The 17,047-nt window shown below is 41.0% G+C and overlaps 1 protein-coding gene across 9 annotated transcripts in view; it reads left to right on the top strand.

Annotated features, from left to right (window-relative positions):
- fermt2 (FERM domain containing kindlin 2) overlaps positions 1 to 17,047 on the top strand; it is a 146,526-nt gene that overhangs the window by 58,144 nt on the left and 71,335 nt on the right. For 8 of the 9 annotated variants that reach the window (XM_048537516.2, XM_048537515.2, XM_048537514.2 and 5 more), the window contains exon 4: positions 6,346 to 6,486. In XM_048537516.2, the coding sequence (XP_048393473.2) occupies positions 6,346 to 6,486 (141 nt within the window). The remainder of the gene's footprint in view (positions 1 to 6,345; positions 6,487 to 17,047) is intronic. The other variant, XM_059649158.1, reaches the window with a different exon arrangement.

Here is a 17,047-nt window from a genome sequence, read left to right as displayed (position 1 = left end):
ATGCCAATGATCAGTTCTTTAATTTTGCTGACATTGAGAAACAGGTTGTTTTCATTGCACCATGTGAAAATGCATCCTTGGGGGCTCTCCAGTGTTCATTGAGTGTTACTGTGGAGGAGGTGCAGTTACGTATCCTCACTGATTTGTAGCCAACTGGTCAGAAAGCTGAGGATCCACTTGCAGAGGGCAGAGCCAAGACCAAGTCACTATTTTGAGATCAGTCTGGAGGGAGTAATGGTGTTGATTACAGCTCCGCCTTCAATGAGCAGGAGTCTAATGTGGATATCTTTGTCCACATGTTCCAGGAATGAGTGCAGGGCTAGGGATATGGCACCCACTATGGACAATTAGGCAATAGGTTAGGTCAATAGGCAAACTGCAAGGGATTGAGACAGGCTGGACTGGAGTTGGTGTGCCATGACCAGCCTCTCAAAACACTTCATGATTATTGAAGTCAGGGCCACTGGATGGTAGTCATTAAGGCACCCTGCATATGTTTTCTTAGGTACGGGGATGATGGTGGTCTTCTTGAAGCAGATGGGGACTTTGGCTTGTAGAAGGGAGGGATTGAAGATGTCTGTGAATACCTCTGCCAGTTGGTCCAAACGGGATCTGAGGGCTCGAATGGGGACACTGTGTCCAGGTCCATCGCTTTCCTTGGGATGACTCCCAGGAAGGACTAATCTGACGCCTGCAGCAGTGACTGAGGGAACAGGTGTGTCTGGGGCAGTTCGGGCAGGCATCACCACGCTGGTGGTAGTCTGCTCAAACCAAATTTAGAAATCATTGGGCATGTCAGGCAGGGATGTGTCATTGTCTACTATCTTGCACTGTTTCGATTTGTATCCTGTAATGTTGTTTAGGCCTTGCCATAGGTGGTGGCAATGTGTTTGGTAAGTCTGGGCCTCTAACTTGTTCCGGTATTGCCTCTGGGCCTCCCTAATGGCTTTGTGGAGGTTATATCTGGATTTGCTATATTGGCCTGGGTCACCTGACTTGGATGCTGAATGTCTGATCTTCAGTAGAGAGTGGATGGGTCCATCCATAGTTTTACAGTTGGGAACACTCGAATTGACTTCTTTGATATACAGTCTGCCACACTGTGTCCCGCATTATGTTTGTGTAGTTTTGTTATTTAATATTGGGATGTTAGTAGGTGCACAAACTAAGATTATGCAAAAAATAGAGTAACATTTACAATGGATGGTTTGGAAATAATTGGTCTGGGAGGGATTATTGTGAAACAAACACATCTGATCCAGAATGGGATCCTAATTGTTGCACGGCCAAAGTAACATGGCGTTTTCATTTGGTGCTTAAAGATATTGTTGTATAATTAATTTAATAAACCAAGCCCAATTTATCTAAAGTGTATAGAAGTGTTGTTATTTTTTCTTTAATTTCAAAAATACGATCTCCCATACTGGAAGTTCACTTTTTATACTGTGCAAATAAGAAGACCCTGTTTTTGGAATGATTATTCAGGTTTCTAAAGCAAAGCAGTGTGCTCGAGATTGGCATCCTATGTACCAACTTCATCATTCATTCTTTTCACCACCTATGCACAGTGTATGTACCATTGACAAGATGCCTCACACCCAGGCTTCTCCAACAGCACATTCCAAGTCCACAAACCCTCTCATCCAGTAGGGCAAGGGTAGCAAATGCAAGGGTACACCAACACATACAGGCTCCCCTCCAAGCCACACAGCATATTACTGTTCATAGTTACGGAATCAAAATCCTGAAATGTCCTTCAGGGCAGAATTTTGGGTGTGCCTACATGCGAGGAAATGCAGCTATTCAAGATGGCAGTTAAGTACCACCTCTTCAAGGGCATTCGGGGATAGGCAATAACGGCTGGCCTAACTAGTGATGCCTCCATCTTGTGAATGAATGAAGGCCTGTTATCAAAGCAGCAGAGTTTTTTTTTAAATCTCTGACAGATAGCTTTAGCCTTTCTTTGGTGCTTGTTTGAAAATTTTGAAAACTTCATGTCCTTCAAGATATATTCATATCTTTCATTATATGTCTATTCCTTCAATTAATGATCCATCTTCAAGTTTGAAGCCCTTGATATAGTCAAAATAGAGTGTTTTTAAACCTGACACTAGATTTAAATTCCCCTGCTGAGTTAAGTTTTCCTCTTCTTGTGAATCTTGCGCCAACCTCATTCTCAATTTTTTGCAAAAAAATGGATCTGTGAGAAATCACATATAGGACACCTGAATTCAGATTCTGTCTACTATTTTCATAAAGGTCTGCACAGTTTTCCAAACTGCAAATATCTGACCCTGTATATTTGCTCTCATAACTCAAATTTCTTTTTGTTATTGCTTTGCATACTTGTGTATTTGGAGAGTTTGATGGCAGTGCCCAACGTTTCCAAGATAGTATTCTTGAAAGTGTGATCTCTTTGAAAGGCATGTCATAGCTATGTGAATCAATTAACATGATCACAAGTGGTCACAGTAGGCTTTCTCCAAGCTTACAACAGCCAAGAAATCTTTTAATATTGTATCAAAATTATTTGCAAAGCTTCAATCTTTTCTTTGAGAACAACAAATACTGCACCAAAGCCAGAAATTTCTTGCTGAAACGTAGCAGAACTCTGAAGAATGGTCAGAAACCAAAACACTGATTTGACTTTCTGTCCATAGATTTTTGCCAGAGCAGCTGAATTTCTCCAGCAGTTTCTGGTTTGGTTTCAGATTTTCTGGCATCAGCAGGTCTTTTTCTTTGTTTAACAAATATTGTGCATGCTTAAGAGGTTCTCCACCTCAGTGAAAAGCTTCCTTGTAACTAATGTTCTGCTACATTTGCCTATTCCATTCAGTTTCCAACCTAGGTATTGGATTTTCCTTCTTCACTGCTTAAGTTGAGGGCCTGGATTGGTAGGTGAACATTGAGTTAATTCGAGAGTGACCAAAGAGTTCCCAATCTTACCTGAGGCAGGACATGTGTCAGTGATCTTGCGTGAAAGTCATATGTGCAGAGTTGTACCGCTCAGGCCGTTGCTTAACTAGTTTGTGTCTCAGCGCTTAATTTTGGCACTACCCCAGATATTGGTAAGGAGACTTTACAGAGTCAATATGGCTGAGTTTGCCATTGTTGTTTCTGATGCCTAGATTGATACCTCATGGTCTGACAAGATTCATCTTTTAGACTTCCTAGTAGTTATACAACTGAGTGGCTTGCTAGGTCATTTCAGAGAGTCAGCCCACTTTGCTGGTCTGGAGTTACCTGTAAGCCAAACCAGGTAAGGACAACCAGTTTCCTTAAGAACAATGAGCAAATGGTTGTTATGACAATCAACATTTTTCTTGGACATCATTAGACTTTTAATCCCAGATTTCTTTTAAGTTCAGTTTCAATGATCTGCCATGGTGAATTTCAAGCCCAAATCCCCAGACCATTATCATCTAGTCTTTTGAATCGTAGAATTACTACAGTGTGGAAAGAGGTCATTGGCCCAATCAGGTTTGCATCAACCTTACAGAAAGCATCCCACTGCGACTCTGATCCAGCCCCACCCTCCACTCTATTCCCCTAGCCTTGCATTAACCATGGCTAACCCGCCTAACCTGCACATCCTCGGACTGTGCTCCTGAGATGCTGCTTGGCCTGCTGTGTTCATCCAGCTTCACACTTTGTTATCTTGGATTCTCCAACATCTGCAGTTCCCATTATTCTCTCATCCTTGGACATTGTGGGCAATTTAGCATGGCTAATCCATGCTATGGGAAGAAACTAGAGCACCTAGCAGAAACCCACACAGACACTGGAAGAATGTGCAAACTCCATGCAGACAGTCACTGAAGGCAGCAGTAGGAACCACTGAGCCACCGTGCTGCCCTCTGGATCACTAGTCATGCCATGACATCACTAAACCATTGCCTTGCTCTATTCTGTTCTGACAACAGTTAGCTAGCATTGAATGGTCACCGAACCGGCGACACAGGTTTTCCCTGATTTGAGAAAGTTGAAAAAGGATTCAAACATCTGTTTTTGTCCTTTTGTTATCTATGAAATCAGATTTTAGTGTTTTGTTTGTGATATACGTAAATGATTTGGAGGCAGGTGTAGGTGGTCTGATTAGCAAGTTTGCAGATGACACTAAGATTGGTGGAGAAGCAGATAGTGAATGGCACTGGCAGAGATTACAGCAGAATATAGATAGATTGGAGAGTTGGGCAGATAAATGGCAGATGGAGTTCAATCCGGGCAAATGCGAGGTGATGCATTTTGGAAGATCTAATTCGAGAGCGAACTATACAGTAAATGGAAAAGTCATGAGGAAAATTAATGTACAGAGAGATCTGGGTGTTCAGGTCCATTGTTCCCCGAAGGTGACAACGCAGGTCAATAGGGTGGCCAAGAAGGCAATATGGCATGCTTTCCTTCATTGGATGGGGTATTGAGTACAAGAGTTGGCAGGTCATGTTACAGTTGTAAAAGACTTTGGTTTGGCCACATTTAGAGTACTGTGTACACATTACCAGAAAGATGTGGATGCGTTGGAGAGGGTGCAGAGGAGGTTCACTAGGATGTTGCCTGGTATGGAGGGTACTAACTATGAAGAATGGTTGAGTAGATTAGGATTATTTTCATTAGAAAGATGGAGATTTGAGGTGGGACCTGATTTGAGGTCTACAAAATCACGAGGGGTATAGACAAGGTGGATAGCAAGAAGCTTTTTCCCCCAGAGTGGGAGACTCAATTAATGGGATCATGAGTTAAAAGTGAGAGAAGGAACTTTTAAGGGAGATATCCGTGGAAAGTTCTTTACGCAGCGGGCGATGGGTGCCTGGAACGCGTTGCCAGCGGAGGTGGTAGACGCAGACACGATAGTGCCTTTTAAGATGTATCTGGACAGGTACATGGATGGGCAGGGAGCAATGGGATACAGACCCTTAGAAAATAGATGATAGGCTTCGACAGAGGATCTCAATTGGCGCAGGCTTAGACAGCCGAAGGGCCCGTTCTTGTGCTGTAATTTTCTTTGTTCTTTTGTTAGAAGCGAAATATTTTATTTGCTTTTGGTAATAAGCTATCCATAGCATTCATGGTATTAATTTCATGTTTTATTTATACTTCAGTCAAATTTGTCAATATCTCTATTTCCTGCAGTGAATTTTGTGCAGTGGGTACAGCAGGCAGTGAACAAGCATGCAGGTACAGCAGGTGAAGAAAGCTAATAGCATGCTGGCCTTCATAACAAGAGGAATTGAGTATAGGAGCAAAGAGGTCCTTCTGCAGCTGTACAGGGCCCTGGTGAGACCGCACCTGGAGTATTACGTGCAGTTTTGGTCTCCAAATTTGAGGAAGGACATTCTTGCTATTGAGGGAATGCAACGTAGGTTCACTAGGTCAATTCCCAGAATGGCGGGACTATCATATGTTGAAAGATTGGAGTGACTGGGCTTGTATACTCTTGAGTTTAGAAGGATGAGGGATCAGATTGAGACATATGACATTATTAAGGGATTGGACACTGTGGAGGCAGGAAGCATGTTTCCGCTGATGGGTGAGTCCAGAACCAGAGGACACAGTTTAAAAATAAGGGGTAGGCCATATAGAACAGAGTGGAGGAAAAACTCCTTCACCCAGCGAGTGTTCGATATATGGAATGCCGTGCCCCAGATGGCAGTGGGGGCCAACTCTCTCTAGATACTTTCAAGAAAGAGATAGACAGAGCTCTTAAAGATAGTGGAATCAAGGGTTCTGGGGATAAGGCAGGAACAGGATACTGATTGTGGATGATCAGCCATGATCATAATGAATGGTGGTGCTGGCTCGAAGGGCTGAATGGCCTACTCCAGCACCTATGTCTATTGTCTATTTGCCATGACAACTACAGATTTTACGTTTTCTGCTGTATTCTAATGTGATTCATCCAATCCCAAATCACTCAGTTTTCATGGCTGTGGTGTTATAATTGCATGTTTTCTATTCCAATTACATTGGTTTCTTTAAGTATGCTTTATGGTTTAACTTGTGTTATAACTGCTAAGAATTGAACTGAATCTGTGCATGGACCCATACAGCAAAACTTAAAAGGTATCCTATCTCTTGTTCAGGACTGAATTCAGATTAATTCCCTAATGTTTACTGGTTACTTGGGAAAGTTTTCAAGTATTGGTAAATCCTAAATGTGTTTAGAAATGTTCAACCAATTTGGTATCATCATGAAATTCTTATGGCTTATTACTCGGATTTCAATATCTTGCTGTACAAACTTCATTTTCTGAGTTTTTTTTAATGACCATTATTTGTTGCTGATTTACTTTCATAATGTCTTGACCACTCCCAATTATTTTATGTATTGTTTTCCTATTCCAACAGATATAAGGCATCCTGAAGAACTCTCTCTCTTGAGAAAACCTAAAGATCCAACAAAGAAGAAAAAGCGAAAAACTGAAGAAAAAGACCAAGGTGAAGATGAGACACTAGAGTTGGAAGGGCCTTTAATTACTCCAGGATCAGGTCTGTAAACAGGCAGTTTACAAAATAAGATATGCAGTTGGAGAAAGAAACAATCATTTTTTGACATCCAGTCTGATTGACTGACTGCAGCTATAAGATATGCTCCAGAATTTACAGCCAACCTTTTATCCACTGATGAATTGCACAGATAGAACATAGAACATTACAGCACAGTACAGGCCCTTCGGCCCTCGATGTTGTGCCGACCTGTTGTACCGATCTCAAGCGCATCTAACCTACACTATTCCATGTACGTCCGTACACTTATCTAATGATGACTTAAATGTACCTAAAGTTGGCGAATCTACTACTGTTGCAGGCAAAGCGTTCCATTCCCTTACTATTGAGTAAAGAAACTACCTCTGACATCGGTCATATATCTTTCACCCCTCAATTTAAAGCTATGCCCCCTTGTGCTCACTGTCACCATCCTACGAAAAAGAGTCTCCCTATCCACCCTATCTAACCCTCTGATTATTTTATATGTTTCAATTAAGTCACCTCTCAACCTTCTTCTCTCTAATGAAAACAGCCTCAAGTCCCTCAGCCTTTCCTCATAAGACCTTCCCTCCATACCAGGCAACATCCTAGTAAATCTCCTCTGCACCCTTTCCAAAGCTTCCACATCATCCTCACAATGCAGTGACCAGAACTGTACACAAGTGCGGCCGCACCAGATCTATAGTACAATACTAAAGAGAATCTAGGTGTGAGCTGCAATCATGATACTAGCATTTGTGTTAGAGCACACACAGAAACCTTTGAAGTGTGGGGAATCAGAAAAAGAAAGGATTGAGGGTTGAATTCTGATTAAGTGCATAACTAGCTTAATTTTATTTTAAGAAGCATGAATGTGTGCTTGAGGCAGTTTAGTTTTTCAGGTAATCTGAATTATGCTTCTAATGCAAACGAATCCAACTTTAAAATATAAATTCTAATTTGCAAAATTGAAAGAGGGATCTACTAGCTTCCTGGGTCCTTTTTTATTATTCTACATTATTCAATATTTGTGTCCACAAAAATGTTGAATACTAATAATATCTCTCAGAGCCACACCAATGCATGAAGATTAGCACGATGCCGGAGTACTTACCTATGTGATCACTTGCTCTCCTGATACTGTGTTTCAGCAAACACATGGCACTGCAGAGTTGTTATGAGAAGTCAGAAAGGAAATGACCTTTTAAAAGCTCCTTCTGAAGTTCTACTTCAAGGAAGATTGCACACTCCCAGCCCATATAGCATCACTGACACTAACAGCATATGTAGCTGCAAATTGTAGCTCCTGAGAGCGCAGTGGTTGGCACTGTTGGCTGACAGCCGGGTTCAATTGCAGCCTTTGGTCACTGTGTGGAGTTTGCACATTCTGTCCATGCCTGCATGCATTTTCGCTGGTGCTCTGGTTTCCTGTCACAGTTCAATAATGTGCAGGTTAATTGGATCGGCTATGCTAATTTGATCATGGTATTGAGGGATATGCACACTAGGTGGGCTAATCGTAGTAAATACAGGGTTATGAAGAATGCTGTTTGGAGCTTTGGTGCAGACTGAATGGGATGAATGGCCTCTATCTGCACCCTAGGGATTCTATGAATCCTTCACCATCAATGGGTCAAAATCCTGGAATTCCCTCTGTAAAACATTTTGAGTCCGTGTAACCTAAATGGAATGCACTGGCTCAAGGACAACTGGATAGGCAAGAAATGTAAGCCCAGCCACCAGTACCCAAGAATTAATTTTATGAAGTAATTGAATGGCAGCACCAGCTAATGCTCCGAGTAAATGAGAGAATTTTTGTGGTATAATTATTTTGAGGGTTTCAAAGTTCAGAAATACACTAACAAACTTGACAGATTTTATCTTTATCTTTATATACAGTAAAGCAATGCAATACAATACAGTATAACCCATGAATAGGCCTTTCAGCCCATCAAGCCTGTGCTAATTCCTACTCCTCTTTTAGACCCACTATACTTATTGCTCATAAGCACTTTTTCACCTCATGTTCATGTCTGTCAAGATATACCTTAAACATTGCTAACGTGTCTGCTTGCACCACCTCCACTGGCAGTGCGTTCCAGGCACCTACCCCACACTGTGAAATATTTGCCCCACACTTCTGCCCTAAACTTTCCCTCTCTCACTTTGAACCTTTTGCCCTCTTGTAGTTGACCTTCCCGCTCTGGGGTGGTCGGCGGTGGGGGTGGTGTTGGTGGTGGGAAACCTCTGACTAATCAACTTATCTATGCCTCGCATAATTTTGTAGATTTTTATTGGGTCACCCTTCAGCCTCCAACATTCCACTGAAAACAATCTGAATTTATCCAACCTTTCCTTGTAACTAAAACCCTCCAGATAAAGCAGCATCCTGGTAAATCTTTGCACTGTCTCCAGAGCATCCACATTCTTCTGGTAGTGTGGTGACCAGTTTTGTTTTTTGTTGAGATAATTGCAGATGGATCTTTGCTGCAAAGTTGGAGTTTTATACCACATTTCCTCAGTAGAGATTTAGAAGGGTTAATTTATGCCTCGTTAGCAAAATTATTGAATAAATATCCCACCGTGGAAACCAGAGTGAGAAATCATTTGTTTGTTAGCTCACCAAGTTGGTTGTTCTGTAGTGTGCAGATATTTCATTACTCTTCTTGGCAAGATCAAAAGTGCAACCTCTATTCAAAGCTTTGCTGTTCTGCTTCATTCCAGATTTTTATGATCTTCTGGTATAATGGTCTTGTCGCTTCCTGTTCTGTTGTTTCAGCAGCGGTCTGCATAGGGGGTCTGTTTCTGTGTGTTAGTTAATGGAGTCCTGTGTTGAGAACCAGGCTTGCAGAAATTCCCTTGTATATCTGGTGTTCCCTTGTACCGTTGTAGTCACTTTGTGCCAGTTGAACTCATGACCCTCATTGTCTGTGTGTATTGAGACAAGTCCGTATTGGGACAAAAGACCACATTGGTACAGAAGATGAAAGTTGATGGCACATCTGTTACTGTTGGTGCAGGTGGAGAGGTGTTTTGAGCAAGTGAATTCGCAGTGCAGAGGGAATGCAGGGTTAGTGGTATTGCAGATGCTGGAGAATTCCAAGATAATAAAATGTGAGGCTGGATGAACACAGCAGGCCAAGCAGCATCTCGGGAGCATTGGGGTTGTGATAAGTGAGTACAACATCTTGCCTCACTTGTAAGCAGTAATGAGAGTTAGAGTTTGAATTGTGTTTGGAGGTGGGTACAGTAGCAGAAATTGAGTGAGGTTTCAGGGAAAGAGGACCTTTTTCCTACAGTGCTGGGTATTCCCCCAGGCAGCTGAGACTGCTTTAACCCGGTTGGCAACTTTGGAGTTATTTCAGCAACTGCTTAGCAGACTCGCGTGATCTAGTGTTGTGGCCTCTACTGCTGGTTCTGGGCAAGGAGGAAGTCCTGCCTGCCATCTTCCAAAATGTTTGGAGGAGACATGAGAAGTCTTTGGCAGGGAGGATCAAGGAAAACCCTAAAGCTTTCTATAGGTATGTCAGGAACAAAAGAATGACAAGAGTAAGATCAGGGCCAGTCAAGGACAGCAGTGGGAAGTTGTGCGTGGAGTCCAAAGAGATAGGAGAGGCGCTCAATGAATATTTTTCGTCACTATTCACACAGGAAAAAGACAGACAGTGTTGTCGAGGAAAATACTGTGATACAGGCTATTAGACTATTTGGGATTAAGGTTCATAAGGAGGAAGTGTTAGCAATTCTAGAAAGTGTGAAAATAGATAAGTCACCTGGGCCGGATGGGATTTATCCTAGGATTCTCTGGGAAGCTAGGGAGGAGATTGTAGAGCCTTTGGCTTGGATCTTTACGTCATCATTGTCTACAGGAATAGTGCCAGAAGACTGGGGGATAGCAAATGTTGTCCCCTAGTTCAAGAAGGGGAGTAGAGACAACCCTGGTTATTATAAACCAGTGCGCCTTACTTCAGTTGTGGGTAAAGTGTTGGAGAGGATTATAAGAGAGAGGATTTATAATCATCTGGAAAGGAATAATTTGATTAGGGATAGTCAATACAGTTTTGTGAAGGGTAGGTCGTGCCTCACAAACCTTTGAGTTCTTTGAGAAGGTAACCAACAGGTGGATGAGGGTAAAGCGGTTGATGTGTTGTAAATGGATTTCAGTAAAGTGTTTGATAAGGTTCCCCACGGTAGGCAATTGCAGAAAATAGAGGCATGGTATTGAGGGTGGTTTAGTGGTTTGGATCAGAAATTGGCTTGCTGAAAGAAGACAGAGGGTGGTGGTTGATGGAAAATGTTCATCCTGGAGTTCAGTTACTAGTGGTGTACCGCAAGGATCTGTTTTGAAGCCACTGCTGTTTGTCATTTTTAAATGACCTGGATGAGGGTGTAGATGGATAGGTTAGTAAATTTGCGGATGACACTAAAATTGGTGGAGTTGTGGAGCGTGCGGAAGGATGTAGTGGGATACAGAGGGACGTAGATAAGCTGCAGAGATGGGCTGAGAGGTGACGAATGGTGTTTAATGTGGAAAAGTGTGAGTTGATTCACTTTGGAAGGAGTAACAGGAATGCAGAATACAGGGCTTACGGTAAGATTCTTGGTAGTGTGGATGAGCAGAGAGATCTCGGTGTCCGTTTACGTAGATCCCTGAAAGTTGCCACCCAGGTTGATAGGGTTGTTAAGAAGGCATACGGTGTGTTCGGATTTATTGGTAGAGGGATTGAATTTCGGACCATGAGGTCATGTTGCAGCTGTACAAAACTGATGTGGCTGCACTTGGAGTGTTGCATACAGTTCTGGTCGCCGCATTATAGGAAGGATGGGGAAGCATTGGAAAGGGTGCAGAGGAGATTCACCAGGTTGTTGCCTGGTATGGAGGGAAGGTCTTAATGAGGAAATGCTGAGGGACTGAACGCTGTTTTCGTTAGAGACAAGGTGGTTAAGACGTGACCTAATAGAGACATGCAAGATGATCAGAGGATTTGATGGGGTGGACAGTAAGAGCCTTTTTGCTCGGCTTTTGATGGCTACCACGAGGGGACATAGCTTTAAATTGAGGGGTTATAGATATAGGACAGATATCAGAGGTAGGTTCTTTACTCAGTAGTAAGGGCGTAGAATGCCCTGCCTGCAACAGTGTAGATTGGCCAACTTTAAGGGCATTTAAATGCCCTTAGGATAGACATATAGATGATAATAGAATAGTGTAGGTTAGATGGGCTTCAGATTGGTTTCACAAGTTGGCGCAGCATCAAGAGCCAAAGGGCCTGTATTATGCTGTTATGTTCTATGTCCTCTGGGTCTCTGTCTGTCTCTGTTGATTTTCTTGGTGTCTGCTCTGTCCGAACATAAGTTAGGACTGGGCAGAGGAACGTTTTGGTTAATTGTGTTTATCTGGGTGCTTTTAGGTATAGTGGGGTGCAAGGGATGCCTGTAAATTCTGGGATAACTGCTAAGTGGTGAGTTATTCCCAGAAACTGGCTTACCAAGAAGCTCTTAATAAAGTTTCATGGGGCTTGCTGTAAGATATTGCTTCCTCAAAATCGAGCAGGTTTTGTGGCACTGATTTCCCTTCTATATTCCAGTTGATTCCTGCTTACTAAGTTTGTATTGGACTCTGAGGTAGATTAAGCTGTTGGTAGTCATTGACTAGTTGGAGCCACGTGTGTTGTGAGCGAAGCTCATTCTTGATTTCAGCTATTACATTTCAGGAATATTGAACTATATAAAATTTCTGCAAAGCCTGAAATTTATATTTGAACTTAGACCGCTTTGCATTGTAAATGGAGCTTTGTCTTCATATGTTTTAAATGTTAAGTATGGGCATCATATTTAAAAGCACAACATTATTGTGTAGAATAATAGAATCAAGGCTGTTGATCTTGGCCACATTGCTTGGGGGTATACTGTGACTGTGCTTCACAATTAAAAATGCAATTTTGGTTTGTAAATCTCATCATTAAAGAATGTGTCTGTCTGTGATTGATGTCTCAGAAGGAAGGGATTAAGTTGATTTGTTTGTGGGGGTGTGTCTGTAAGGATTGATGTTTGTAGCCAGAATCTGTGAACAAATATTTAATAAGAGCAGAAGTTGTTGGAAGTGGATACCAGCTCTGAGGAATATACTGAAAAATAAATGTTAACTGGGCCGAAGAAAATTGAGCTGGAAGCTAGCCTTGTCCATTGGAATCTCACTTTGCAGCCACAATGCACATTGGACAGGCTAAGTTAATTAATTGCAGAATTCCTGAGCCTCACTCAAGAGGCAGCTGTGCCTTTTGGGAGCTTATCAGACCAGTCATTGCAGGAAGAGACCAGAAGGATGTCATGGCTGCCACAGAAAGGTGAGTCTTGTGTTTATTGTGAGAGGGAACCTAGAGCTGGATTGTGGTGAGGGACTAGGTTCTGTTGGGCAGGCCATTGTGTGGGGTATATATTGTGGGGTGATCCCAGTACATAACGGGCTCCCCCTTTTATATCAGGTGCCTCTCTTCCTTCCTGCCTTTCTTCTTCATGTGGCATTTCATAACAGAATGATCACTCCTTCCAACTGCCCACGCCAGTCATATTTTCATATGGCAGCATATTAGGAAGGTCACGAGCTTTATTTACATGCGTTAGTGAGCTGTTGATTCTAGCACCTCTCTGCCCTCTATTATGGTGGTGAGCTCTGAGGTATGGTTGAAAGGACTTATTTCAGCTGACGCTGCCCCCTACCCCCAAAACAAAATACCTGGCAGGAGCATGTACTGTCTAGTCCATTGTAAATTGACTGTATGCCTAAGCTGAGAAATGGCTGAGTTCCTTGTTAGGAGTTAGCAAAATTTGCAGTCTTTTATTTGTACTGCTGCAACTTTAAATAGGAAGAAGTTGCCTTCTTCCATTAACTTACTTCAAAATTAACCAGTATGGATGACTCGCAGATGTACCCTGTTTGTTCAAGAGACCTTTATTACAGACAAATCTTGCATAAATTAATGTAATTAAGTTTTTCAGAAGAAACTTTAAATATCAATTTTTAAACCAGAAGAGTTGGTTTATTACCGAATAATGGTCTTCTCTGCATGCCAATGATGACATGTATCTTGTATATGTTGGGGCTTTTTAACTTTGGCCTGACTTGTCCAAGAGGCTGAAGGGCCATTTTTGTGCTGTGTGGCTCTGAATCATCTTTTGAAAACTACATATAAAATATGTACCTCAGTGCTAACATTATATGATGCTGAAGCTCTCTTGTAGTATTAGAGCAGCATACTTTACGTAAGTTGCATTTTTTAAATTAAGTTTGATAACCATCATAAAGTGGAGGCCCACAGTCATGGTTTGGAAGTTTTGGTCATCCCTGACAAACTTTTAGAACTGTTATTTTATAGGGTGCATTAGGAAATACATCAAATCTCATTACTAATGCTTTGTGTATCCAAAACACTCACATGATATTACGTAATTGCTAGGGACCAGACTCTGGAGTTTTTTTCTTCCATATATAGTATACCAAGTGAATTTGCTGGAAAAAAATGAATACAAGCTAACTTAACCCGATTGTCGTTCGTGCTATAGAATGAATAGTGTCCTTAACCATTTTTGCTGATCATCAATTGCATGACACGTTTGTTTTTGATTAAATTAGGGTGAATTATTTTAAAGTACAAGAAGTTTAATTGTTAAACTTCAACAGTGAACCTTCAGTTATACAATATAAGATGCATATTTTGAAAGTGTTTAGATGTTAATGTTTCAGAATTGAAAATACTTTGTCACTAATTAATTTCTAAACATTCTGTGTCTTTAAGACTCCAGTGAAATTCTTGAAATTTATTGCAAATCAAGTCCACTTCTTTCAATAAAAACTTGTTAATCATTGTTTCTGTTGCTGAGGATTCATTCAAATTCATATCCTAAGTGGTTTTTTAATCTATTCCTAGTGAAGATTCTATATGAATACAAATTGATGGTGGATTTTGGAATTTCTCCATAGACAGGGTAGAATTGAAGACCAGCAGAAATCTGTGTTGCTTACTGTGCGTAGTGATAGTAGAATGTTGAGAGTTGGGTCATGGAAATTGATATGGCGGTAGTACTGAAGTCCATGTTGCTGTCTTCATTTCCAGATCTGTCTCTAATAGCTGATCGAAGTTGCTGTCAGAGAATTTGAGAAAATGTTTGATAGCTGGACATGGGATGTGTACCTGACTCCAACTTTCTGTTTAATGGTTAAGGAAGTTTTTTGAGAGTGCTTTGCAATTCTGTTCTGGCACATGAAACAGAAAATGGGACAGAAAGTGGTTACAGTCCTAGGCAAGGATGTGTGGCTTAAAGATTGGTATGAAGACAAAGGCCTTTTGATTCCCAGGACACTGGCACCAGTAATGGGGAAAGTAGGAACTGTACCATTAGAATGGCCCACATCCGAACAGTGTCCAGAGTTTCTGGCGAATTGTATAACTAGGCTGGCGTCAGAATGATGGCAGTCCACTTGCACGTACCCTTTTGTGAAGTGTATCTTGTCTCAACCATAAGAAATTCTATATATTTGAAAGCTTAAACCCATCTCAGTTATTTGACTGGAGACAATTTATTGACTATTTTGTTTTACCAGGTGGAAAAAGAATAGTCTGTTTGGGATTGAAGTGAGTTTTTAAAATTCCATGCATACTAATGAAAGCTCAGGACCAAATTAACACTTTGCGCTAATGAAGTCCAAACACATCTGTAGTTCTCCTAAACACTTCGAAATTGGCCAACAAATCTAACTCCTTTTAGACCCAAAGGAATAGCCCTGTCAGTGCACAAACTGCCTGAAGAAAATTCATGTCTTAAAGTTAGTGAGATACAAACTGGAAAGAAATTTGCAAACACTGCTTAAAAGTTCCAGTTATTGCTGATGCAAACTTGAAGGCATGTAAGTCTTCTGAACATGGATAAGTGGAAAATACTTAAGACCCCCACAGATTGTAGATGGTTGGGTATTTCTGTAGTGTTAATTGGAAGACTCTTCAATATAATGGTTTATCCCTCAAAAAAAGGTCTAGTTCTCTGCTGGGTTTAATAGCCTAGAAAGTATCCTTTATTAAATGCTAGTACACGAAGCTTGCAGCAAAAATATTATTGTTCAGTTTCTAGTAAAGTTCCATTGGGATCAACTGGTCCCTATTCACTGTAGCTTCTGTCTGATCCATATTTATTTATTGTTGCATTGAATTGTGGAAGGGGATATCTAGGAACTGTATCTTTGTGCTGCTTCTGGCCTTGTCTGAGTTCCTATAATATATTTCATTGTGATCAATTGTGGAAACAGTAATGTCCAGCTTTTCCTTTTAAGATGGTTATCACGGGCACAAGGTTAATTAGTTAGAAGCTGTATCTGAATTGAACCAACTTTCTGAAACTACCTGTAGACAACTATTGTGATCTCCTGTAATGAAAATAATTTTCTTATGCTGTCCTAGTTTTCAGAAGTGTTATCCCACCCACAATGATTTTTGATGTGTTGTTTATAATTATAGTTCGCTGACAAAGGTAACAATGTTTTAACTCAAATGAAAATTAGTTTATTATTTTTCATACATGCAATTCCTGCAATATCTGTAATTACTTCAGATCGTGTTTATAATTAATGTACAGCATAAACTTTTTTTATTGTGATGACTTGAAAGAAGTAAGGAGTATTCAATTTGATTCATGGTGATATAAAATTAAAAGCTACCACATGTTTTGTTGTAAGTTTTCACAGTGCATACTGTCTATATAAAGTTTTGGTTTATTGCCCAGAGCCTTCTAATCAACAAAAATGGATCACGGTATTATACAGCACAGTTCTTTTGTGATTTTCAGAGTTTCAAATTTTCACTGATGCTTCTACTGCCTGCCAACCATGGGGTGTCAGGTACAGTTGCATGTGCAGTAGCAGCCATAGTGCGGACAAGGTTGTTCTGGACTTCTTTCTCAATCAGCTGAAGGAGTTGCAGTGGATAACTTGAGTGAGTGGCCAATAATTTGGGAATGTGGGAAGGTATGAGAAACGCTATAAGACTCCCATGCAGAGAGATCTGGGTGTCCTTTCGATTAAACTACAAAATTTTTGCAGGTATGGCAAGAAATTAGGAAGGTGAGTGAAATGTTGGCCTTTACGCTCAGCACAATGGAGTATAAAAGTTGAGAACTTTTGTTAAAACTGTACACAAGGCAGTTTGCACTATCTGTGTGCCATCTTGCCTTCCATGCTTAAGGAGGGATGTATTTGCATTGAAAGCAGTTCAGAGAAGGTTCTGTAATCAATTCCTGGGATGAAATAGTTTTCTAATGAGGAAAAGTTGGGCCTTTTTGCTAGTTGGAATTTGGAATTTAGAATGCAAACAACCCTTTTGAAACATGCAAGATTCTAATGAGGAAATTTCCTCTAATGAGAGGATTTTGCCCCTCATTAGAGAATCTAGAACTAGGGGACACAATTTAAAAATAAGGACCCTCCCATTTTAAGGTGGGGTTGACGTTAAATCTCTTGAGGGCAGTTAGTCTTTGTTATTCCGTTCTACTGTGAACCTTGGACAGTGATTTTATTAAGTATGTTCAACACTAC

This window comes from Stegostoma tigrinum, chromosome 10, assembly GCF_030684315.1.
Source record: "Stegostoma tigrinum isolate sSteTig4 chromosome 10, sSteTig4.hap1, whole genome shotgun sequence".
In the NCBI taxonomy this organism is placed as follows: Eukaryota; Metazoa; Chordata; class Chondrichthyes; order Orectolobiformes; family Stegostomatidae; genus Stegostoma; species Stegostoma tigrinum.
This window is presented reverse-complemented; position numbering and strand designations above follow the sequence as displayed.